The sequence below is a fragment of the Odontomachus brunneus genome, unplaced genomic scaffold (assembly GCF_010583005.1).
Source record: "Odontomachus brunneus isolate Ranch 3 - 2012 unplaced genomic scaffold, Obru_v1 Obru_scaffold_264, whole genome shotgun sequence".
Classification (NCBI taxonomy): domain Eukaryota; kingdom Metazoa; phylum Arthropoda; class Insecta; order Hymenoptera; family Formicidae; genus Odontomachus; species Odontomachus brunneus.
The window spans coordinates 4,680-15,763 of NW_022639714.1; the positions used below are offsets into that span (position 1 = coordinate 4,680).

Sequence of the window (11,084 nt, forward strand, 5' to 3'; positions counted from 1 at the left end):
ATTTCGGATAGTTTTTTAGGGTTTTTTAAAGAAACATTCGCCCTTGAAAAGGTATATTTTCGAAAATTACGTTAGATATGCTTATTTCGTTCTGTATCGTTTCCGGTGTGACAACGCGTGTTTGTGTGACTTTGTAGCACACCCAGTACCTTGGAAATATTTTTCCAAAATCCTAAAGTCACCCTCATAACGTTAGATCCGTCATAGTAGCACATACGGATTCTCCCGCATGCACAGATGTACTTATTCAGCGCATAGGCCGAAAGTAGGCCATGTTATGGTAGGTTATAAGTTATTTCGCTTTAGCGTAGAGAGCACTATTTCGGACAGTTTTTTAAGGTTTGCTAAAGAAACATTTGCCTTTGAAAAGGTCTATTTTCGAAAATTACGTCAGATATGCTTATTTCGTTCTGTATCGTTTCCGCGGTGACAACGCGTGTTTGTGTGACTCTATTGCCTCAGTAGCACGCCCTGTACCTTTAAAATAATTTTCCAATATCCCAAAATCGGCCCCTTAACGTTAGATCCGTTATAATAATACATTTGGACTGTGGCACGTACGCAGTGATTCGAAGTAAAAAAAATTCTTCGATTTAAAGCGAAGAATTTATTTTACATAAGGGAAAAATCACTCAAATTCGAATAATTCGGTGGTCACTTTATTTTCCGAATGAAATTTCAATTCAAGAAATTTTAAGATAACAATTTTGAAATTACATAATAACATGAATCAACTCTATCCTGGCTGCGTCGAATATTCTACTCCAACCTTTTGGCTCTATGAGAGTCAAAAATAAGTACTCTATAATCATCAAATATTCCAATAATCATTATAAGATACGTGTTATTCAACAAATAAAATTTAATTTATAACACGACAATGTAAAGGCCTGTCCAATGTATATGACAAATCTTAGGAAGTTGATTCGACACGGATCTTGTTAAATTCGTTTTACGGCTCTCATAAATCATTTCTCAGAAATGTTCCTTATATAATTATGGCGCGTACGTGTCGAGCGCCAATTGTCAAGTGAAATCCTCGTTCGAACTAGGGAAATCCCTGTTGCGTAACAAGGTTGCTCGAGCAATAGGGAAAACTGCTTTACGATGACCCACGAGATCTCGGCATAATTCATAGTACGTATAGCAAAGCGGAATTTCCTTTCATGCTCGTGCAACGCGCAACTTCCAGGTGTTTTACACGACGAACGATAACCAATATCACAGCGCTTGAAATGCGTTATCTATTTCGCGTATCGCATCATATGGATCGATCTGTCGAGTACACTGCCATCTTCTATAATTTGTTCACCATAAGTTCTCATGATTTTCTTTAAGAGCGTGAATTATATAAACTATCATAATAATATTTAAAATTACATTTGATTATATGTTTAATTAAATTAATTAAATTAAATAATTCTATTTATAATAATTATATTTGATTAAATATAACAAAATAATTATATTAAAGTTCATTTAATTTCTCTATATTTAATTTATTTACTTTAATTATATATTTAATTTAATTTAATTATATTTACATATAGGTAAGTTATATGTAATTATATGTTTTCGTCGCGTCGATCGTATGCACCACAGTTTACCATAATTTCAAAGAACTCCACTCGACATTACCGTAAGTTTACTTGAGATCTAATTTGTAAGAGACGCAAGTTAATTAACTTTTTGTGTGCGAAACACTTCAGAGTTAAACAATCGCGGAGGACGAGAGACTTTGGGCTGTCGTAAATTAATTAGTTAGAAAATGGAGCTTCTCGAAAAATCGAAATCAATGGACAAATGAATATTATTTACTATCGTCGCTAAAGTAAAAGAACATAAAGACAAGTGCGCATCGCAATTAGTAGCTGTTGCTTGTGTCGGGAGTATAAGCCGAAGAAATTCTTCGGACTAATTTATGTGTCCATAGTCCACATCGATAACACTTGCCGAACACATACATGCGTCCACAACACGCGAAAGGTTAAAGAAAAAACTGGAAGTACTAGCTGACATTCGCAACACCTCGCTCGCGAAATGAAAATTGCACCGAGAAGCAAGCGAGTCACTGGTCTCTTACGTCATTATCTGACAATGCGATAAGCGTTGACGGTACATGACTCATTTGTATTCGCGGACGTAATTGGTTTTCCTCCTTTGCGCCCAGGATTCCCCGTACATATCGCGTACACACATAAGCGATAAGCGGGCATTTACTTTCAATTTCGATGATTTTTATCAGTAGCACGTATGCTATTACATGTGTGTGTTTGTTGCGGCGCGTTATATAAATATAAAAAAAATGTGCGAAGATAAAATGACGTAATAAATAAAATTGTACCGATAACATATTTAAAAACGACGATCGCGCGACGGGGCTCTTCAAGACGTACATTTGCCGCAGAGAATTGCCAAAAGACCTCTGAAACGAGAAGAGCAGATTAAATTACAGTTGCGAAATTAATCTAGTATTATATTAAGATTGTTCATGTTTAATCACTGTTAACTTGGGATGTTACTAAAAGGAGAGATTTTTGGTCATAATAAATTCAATATTGTGAATCGCGTTTATTAATAGTAGAGAAGTTGACCTTCGCCTGCTTGCCTCTTCCGCTTTCGTTCCGTTAAAAACGTGCTTCTTCTTTCGATTAGCCCGTTTATCTTCCTATAATAACACACATCATTTATTCAACATTTTACCGAAAAGATTCTAAGTGAAAAATTCTCATCTACAATATACGTAGAAATCTGTTTTGTGAAATCAACGAATACTCGGAGAGAAAATTTTATGATAAAAATTACTGTATAACCTTGTAGCCAAACAATATATCCGACTTGCTTGAGTTTATCCTCTCTAAAGTTATCCTTCCATCTCATAGATGTTATTTATATTTAAGAACAAATGTTTACTGTTAGAGAATTTAGTATATATGACTTTTAGCAAGATAAAATTCTACTGACAATCTATTCCTGTACTACTAGAAAACATATTAAAATTAAAAGGAATTTATATGAGAAGAAAATATATAATATTCTCTCCGGGCAATTCCCGAAAACGTTAATTATTGTATAAGAATTAATTTACATAAGAATTAATTTTACTTACGTCTTTTAGTTCGCCAAGTAGAAACTTTTTCATTAACTTCTTAGCGTCTGAGGAGTGACCGAACTCGTCGAATTCGCTCGTGGCATCTCTTCCCGCGTACTCATCAAGCAAATCCGCACCACCGGGATGCTGTAATTATTCCATTCGCTATAATTCTTCCGTTAAATCTACCACATTATATTATACAATTAAAAAGAATCGTCAAAAAAGTTTGCAAATATCCTAATCGAAGTCATAATGTAAACATGAAGAATCATCCTTCTCCCCATTACGCCGTGTTTATGATCGTATGGGGAAAAAATTGTATAGTAAAGGAAAGAATTTTATAGTAAAAATTACTATAGAATTTTGTAAATGAGGAATATATTGATATTTTGTTTTAATTTATTATCCTTCTGTCTTAAATGTATTATTTACATTTAGGAGCTAAAGTCTATTATGTAAAAAATTACTACACTTTTTAATTAAAAAATTTATTAAATTTTTATTGAAAATTAATTTTCTATTTAATTAAATTTAATTAAATACTACTTAATTGAGAAAGAGAAAGATAGAGAGAGAAAACTTTAAAATCAAATATCGTTACTACATTTAGAAAATTACTACTGAGAAATTGAGTAAATTAAATTTTAAATTAAAATTTAATTAAATGGCATTTAATTAAATTTTATGTTGGAATTTAAAATTTAATGGATTTTCTAATAGTAATTGTTTAGACTAAATTCTACATTCTTTAAGAAAGTAAACTTTATTAACAGTTTATTCTGCATCATTCGAAAACATAATAAAATTGGAAAGAATTTATATGGAAAAAGAACTGAAGAATATTCTCTCCATATCCTTATAAATTCACAAAATAGAACATTTGTGCACAGGAATCTTCACAATCACTTCACAATCCATTGCATGGATAAACGCTGAAATTGTCGTCGCATGTATACCGTAGGTAGGTTTATTCAACGATTTCGAAGTACAGCAGTGAAAACGTACCTGGTCCAAGTAATCCGTCACATCGTAAACGTTATCGTAGATTACGACCCAGGTTCTCGCTCCGTTCTTGCCGTTACACTTGGCGACATCCGCGAGCGAGTAACGTATCGACGAATCGTTCATGTTTCGAGAGAGTCACGCGGCAAACAGAGAAAAGTCTACTCAAGTCGACGATATAAGTAACATGTGCCGATCTGACGAAGATGATATTTCCGGAACGTACAAACGATAACATCTACATATCGCAACATAGACTTGAGAAAGTAAATTTCTAAAAATAATAACGTCTCTGTCAATGTCTTAATTCACAATCTATTTATTTTAAAGAAGAATAATTTAATGTCTTACTTTTTACGTATAAACCTGTCAATATATGCATAAAAGTAATTAATTTATTAAGCACTAAATGAAAGTGTCAGAGAATGTGTGAATGTTTCATGAGATAATTTAAAAATTTTTCTTACTATATTTTCGTATGAAATATTTTTTATAAAGCATTAATTGTTTTATTATTTTATTTTTATACTTTCACACCTATATTTATGTAAAAAATTGTATGATTCGATTTGATAAAATATTCGAACGATAAGCACCCACGATTTAGACTTGCAAACATGAATGTCTAGATATAATTACGTCTTTATTGTCCTTTCAATTCATAATAACTTCTTTTAAACTTTTTTAAACTTTTTTAAATTTTTTTTTAAAAGATGTGTTTTTATTTGATTTTTTATTTTATGCATATAAACCTACGCTCTTCTCATCAATGTACATATAAGAGCAATTTAATTTTCAAGCACTAAATAAAACTATCAATATATGTGTATGAATATTTTATGAGATATCTTAAAAATTTTACTTCGTCATATTTTTATATAAAATATCTCTTTAAAATATTGTTTTATTTTTCACTTTTATTCTTTTACACACAGCCTTGATTTACATAAAAAGTTATATAGTTCCATTTGGAAGAACAAAGATGACTATCGCTACTAAAATTTGAAATATGAGAGCGATATTATTTATGATTAATTATTTAATTTATAATCTTAATAAAATATCAAATATCGTGATATGAATCGAGAAACGTGAACGAAGCTAAACGTGGAAAGATTCCTATCTCCTTTGTACCATTCATAGTCACGTAGCACATTATCAGATTATCATTGTAGATAATCAGATATGGATACAATGAAGCACGGGATAAATTCCTTATTCGGATGATTTTTCCCACCTTATACGCGCATTGTTAATTCTTTCACAAATCCTTTCATTAACCCAGTTTACGAAGTAAAGCAATCTTTAACCCATAGAGTATAAAGTAATGCGGGCTGAACGCTCCGCACTGAGAGAAAAATATAGTTGCTTTCGGCGTTAACTATACTTTTTTGTGATTTTAACCAGAAAAATAATTAGAAGAATCATCTTTCTAATAACACTTACTAAAACAATTCAATGTTTTTCTAATTATTTTTGTGGTTAAATTCACAAAAGAGTATAGTTGACGCCAAAAGTAACTATATTTTTCTCTCAGTACATAGGACAAACTCGGATAAGATGGCCATACTTTTTTAAAATGCAAAAAAATACATTTCTTATTGTTATTTCTTAATAGCGTTTGGCATATTATTTCACTGAAGCCTACAGTACATAATATCATCAGAGTTAAAAGAAAAATACTTCAGTGAATTATTGAATAAAGAATATCAAGAATAAATTATTGAATAAAGAATATCAAGAAGGAGCATGTTGCGATATATCGTAGGTGATCGATTGTGTCGCATTGGTTCAGTTTTGTGACGTATTCATACGTCATAAGTGACGTTATCGGAAACACAATCTGGCGGTATACTTTAAATATTTTGGAAGTATATAGCAAAGGAATAATGATTTAAAAAGAATAATAGAAAAATAATATTTATATTTTATTAATATTGGAGAAAGATAAAATTAGTCACTTGCAATAAAAAATGAAATCAGAATTTAATCAATTGTATGAGCATATTGTCGAGTGCAAATCTTAGATTTGTACTTATATACAACTGGTTTATATATAATATAAGTTTTCAATAGTTGCTAAAAATAAACGTTTTATTGAACGTAGCTATTATATATGAAATACAGCAAAGTTAACCTATACGTTGTACTTTTCATTTAATTCATTTATTTTACATTAAATATATTATATATCTATGAAATGTTTCCAGATGTCCTCTTGTTTTCGAATGTCCACACAAACAACAACTTACTATTGTGTTATATATTATTTTTATTTTACACTGCAAAAACTTTAATTTTCTTATCGATACGTTCAGTTCAGTTCAGTATATGGTTACAGGGAGACTCAGTAATATATATTATATATATTCCCCAACAGCACTCCCAGTCTAGTTATAAGATTTGATAATAATTAATTTTCTCCAAAAATAATTCCGAGGATTGTTTCCAAAAAAATGTCCGAACTTGTTGAAACATATCTTTACGCCATCCATACGTCATGCATTTGTCTATTCCATTAATCGACAATATTACGTCACAACATTCGATTCCATAATCGATAGTCGCATTTGGTTCAGTTTCATTACGGGTGTTTACGTGTAGCAATTGGATTTTTAATCGGATTAATCGCAGTGATGTAAATTGTCTAGAGAGAAAGTTCCCTAGGCTAATCGGATTACCAAATCGTGTCCGTAAGGGACGGATCGGATTAGCGGATGCAGACGAACATTGCGTATATACTTCCACATATCATAAAGCTGTGGTGAAAGGGCCAATAGAACCAGGCCTGAAAACCATTGAGAGAGAGAGAGAGAGAGAGAGAGAGAGAGAGAGAGAGACCGGCCATAGAGTACCATAATTTAGACGCCCTTTGGTCATTATTATAAAGTCTTGAGTGAATTGGTGAATGCGCACGATACTAACATACTCCGTGATAAGCGCGAGCGCATTTACCCGCTGTAATTCCTGCTTTAACGATATTTACCGACTTCCCCGTCGACGACGGAGTGACAAGTACGACACATAGCAACTCAACTTCAAGTTGCCACAACGCGGCGAGGGCACCACTCTTCGCTGGTGTTACCAGCAGAGAGAAACATGAGAGTGGCCACCAGCCTGATTTCAATGGCTAGGGCAGCGATCACGTAACTTCGAACGGAACTTTTCATTTTTCACTTTTTACTCTATCGATTTCACGTGAACTTTTTCATTGCTCACGCAATCGAATAACTCTATGCGTGAAAAGCACAAATCACTAAATATGGTTCCTACATGATTTCAATATCGGTCAAATCAGTTATATCCATCGGCTGTAAAACATATTAACCTTAAAAACATCGCTATAACCTTAGGATTGTTATGTTTCATGTATCTCATCACAGCAGTAGCATAATATATTCCGCATTCATCATGTCACTAGATTTTCACTTTTCCGCCAGCACATTTCATGGCTAACAAATTCACGTGAAAAGTTTCACGTTTCCACATTTCGCCGAGTTACGTGATCACGAGTTCACGTGAAATTTTCACTTTTCACGTTTCCGCCCTAGGGGAAAAGTTACATGATCGCTGCCCTGAGCTAGGCGCATTTTCGCAGTAGTAACGATAAAATGTGCCCGTTCGTGCCTGGTTCGTGCCCGTTGTACTACCGTACAATGCACCAATCAGGACAGAGTATTTCCATTTAGCAAACAATCCAGTATAAAAACAAGCATCGTGTGCTGCTGGCTTAACTCTAATTAGAACTTAAACCAGTAGCACACGGTACTTGTTTTCGTGCTGGATTGCTTGCTGGATGAAAATACTCTGTTTTGATTGGTGCATTTCTGAGAATGGATGGAAATGCACCAATCAAAACAGAGTATTTCCAGCAAGCGAACCAGTACGAAAATAAGCACCGTGTGCCAATCAATATGCTGCTTTCCATAATAACCTTCTAGCTTTTACGGAAAAACAACATATTGATTGGCTGTCGCGCGGACTTTCGCCGCGCGGCAAGCATTACCGCGTCCTGTGTGCAGGAGCCATTATATTGTATAATACAGTGTATAACACAGGCTGCGTTCCGAAACTCACTGTCAGTACTTGCAGTACTGCAAAGTCGTTCCGAAATACGTCGCAATAAGCTTTAAATGTACTTTCGTTAACACGTGACGTCATATATTTTGACGTAATTTCCTGCTTTCGTTACTGCGGCTGGCGAGGTAAGACACCAGCAGTGAAAAAATGGCGGCGCTCTGTGATGAGACGTTAAGCCTCATATGTTCAGAAAGTAATAAAATGTATAGTGTAACAGTTAGTCGTGAAGATGCTGAAAAAGCACGTACAGGTATAAGTTTGTAATAATCAATAATTATTTTACTTTTATAATTATTTTATTTTTATTTTATTTTGTTTATTTAATTTAGGATTTAATAATTTAAATAAGAATTGAAAAGTACTTCGTTTAAGTCTGAAACAATAAATTCCATTTTCTTGATATTACTTTTTTTTTTTAATAATCAATGGCACATTTTATCATATTTCTTTTACATGCGTTTGATGTACATTAGGTAAAAATTGTATATTGTTTTCTGTACCGAAAGTGCATTTGAAATTCCTCGTCTGTATACAATGGTATAACACTTTCAACATAGTCCTTGCAACGAAAACGTGGAGTCAAATTTCTATTAAGAGTCCTTAAAAATATATCATCTTCTTCGCTATCTGAAGAACTTTCAGAAGATTCTATTACATATTTTACAACTTTTGTTAAAATCACAATCTCCATATCACGCTATGTTTGATCCATAATTATCTATGAAACTTGTTTATCTTAACCTCCACAATACTGAATATTTCTACTGCGAGTCCGTTCCGTTATTGATTGCATTACAAGCTGAAAAGCAGCATCAGTAATTACGGAACGGATCCGCAGTTCTACTTTATGACATCATACTTTCAGTACTGGCAGTTAATTTCGGAACGCAGCCACAATAGTTGCTTTCCAACAAGAGACATAAATCGACACAAGTATCATCCTATCTTTGTTATTCACTAAATGTGGAACAAAGATAAAATGATGTTTGTGTGACTTGTGTCTCTTGTTGGAAAGCAACCAATGTATAATATCTCAGTATAATACGTGCCCAACGCTGGCTCTCGTTCCGAGAGCGATTAATGACGTCATAAGTCTCTACTAGCCAATCATAAAGCTTATAAGTACTTGTTCGACCAATAACGTAGGCTGAACAACCCAGAGCCAGTCGAACATGCTATAACTTATTGCACCAGTTCAACTAAAAAGAACAGACCTGCAGTCAGAATCCTCCATTACTTTCACATCATAACAAGAGCGACTGAGGCTCAGCAACGCCTCTAATCGATCTCTGTGTCGTCGTAAAAATAGAGGAGTTGGAAACTGTCATCGTCGTCGTATTTCCACGTGTCACGTCTCGGTCAGATAATAGGCGTTCTATCGCACTATTGCCGTAGATTACTATTCCGTACTCTACGATATTTTCCGGTACTTCGATACTTCACTACGGATACTCACGATCGTTGCAGTGGAAATTAGTGTGCTTTAGCAGTTATACGTTATCTCGAAAAGGTCTTCGGTCATCAACCGACAGGTATTTGTGAGAGAAGAGAAAGGGGAGAACCGAGCGAGAAGTTCAAAGTACAACGTGTATGTACGCTACACACGCGTAAGGTACTTTCTCGCGATTACGTTGCACGAACGCGTATTTGTACGCTGTGCAATCGTGAGCCGAAAATGCGGTGTTGTTCTATTATAACGTTACGACGTGCTTCTCACTCACGTATACGCTCTCGAGAGCGCCTATGAGACTCGATCAGTGTCACGATTATGTGCAATGTCGACGCTGCAATTAAGCATGCAGGACAGGAAGGACCTAGACAAGTTCACGAAGTACCTAGCGCTAAGAGCTGCCCAGATCATAGTACAGTCGAGATCAGGTCAGAAGGTCAACACCACGTGCAAGCCGGACTCTTCGGCCGGTGATTGGGTAAAAGTAAACTTTGCTCTGACTTGTAAACAGTTCATTTGGTTTAACCCTGCTGCTTGGTGCAATGAAACTGTATATCTTTTATTTAATATTTCTTACAATGATATTGATATCTTTTTGCTAAGTGCTGCAATTGGCCTGACATTATATATATATATTTATTTATTTATGATAAATATATAAGTATAACGTCCCCATCTTGGATTTTTTTTGAACTTTATAAATTTGTATATTTTTATGCATAGAATTGATTTCTGAAAACAAAAATTGTTGCTCACTTTTTGTTTATCATCATTTGTTCATCATTTGTTATGATGTCGGTAAGTAGGAAAGGCAAAGAATAGTTCATACATTCTTTTCTCTGCTTTAATCAAAAGCATAAACTGTTATAAAGCAGAGAATTGTTCATACATGCTTTTCTCTGCTTTAATAAAAAGCATAAACTCTGTTATAAAACAGAGAATAGTTCATGTATGACGAGAACGTTGTAATCGTGTGTACAGTTAGATCTAAATTTTAATTCGTATAAAAAGGTAATTATTAAGTTTTATAAGATAGTGTATATGATTAAAGCAGAGGAAAGCATACATAAACCATTCTCTGCTTTATAACAGTTTATGCTTTTGATTAAAGCAGAGAAAAGCATGTATGAACTATTCTCTGTTTTATAACAGAGTTTATGCTTTTTATTAAAGCAGAGAAAAGCATGTATGAACTATTCTCTGTTTTATAACAGAGTTTATGCTTTTTATTAAAGCAGAGAAAAGCATGTATGAACTATTCTCTGTTTTATAACAGAGTTTATGCTTTTTATTAAAGCAGAGAAAAGCATGTATGAACTATTCTCTGCCTTTCCGACATTATAAAACAAAAATAAAAAAAAACAAGAAAACAAAAAGTAAGCGATAATTTTTGTTTTCAGAAATCAATTCTATGCGTAAAAATATACAAATTTACAAAGTTTGAAAAAAATCCAAGGT

At 33.6% G+C, this 11,084-nt stretch overlaps 2 protein-coding genes across 5 annotated transcripts in view; one reads left to right on the top strand and one right to left on the bottom strand.

Moving 5' to 3' along the window:
* Positions 1-637: 637 nt before the first annotated feature.
* On the bottom strand, positions 638-4,261 carry LOC116852997 (cytochrome b5-like). The gene is made up of 4 exons (XM_032833844.1): positions 4,100-4,261; positions 3,110-3,238; positions 2,595-2,668; positions 638-2,425 (listed from the first exon to the last, which is right to left on the bottom strand). Exons 1-4 carry the CDS (start codon positions 4,220-4,222, stop codon positions 2,386-2,388), a joined length of 366 nt encoding a protein of 121 aa, XP_032689735.1. The 5' UTR covers positions 4,223-4,261; the 3' UTR covers positions 638-2,385.
* A 5,125-nt stretch (positions 4,262-9,386) lies between these two features.
* Positions 9,387-11,084, top strand: part of LOC116852988 (autophagy-related protein 13 homolog) — a 6,757-nt gene continuing 5,059 nt past the window's right edge. For 2 of the 4 annotated variants that reach the window (XM_032833813.1, XM_032833815.1), the window contains exon 1: positions 9,388-10,104. In XM_032833813.1, coding sequence (XP_032689704.1) covers positions 9,952-10,104 — 153 coding nt within the window. In that variant the 5' untranslated portion in view covers positions 9,388-9,951. Of the gene's footprint in view, positions 10,105-11,084 lie in introns of all 4 variants that reach the window. The other 2 variants (XM_032833814.1, XM_032833812.1) reach the window with 2 other exon arrangements.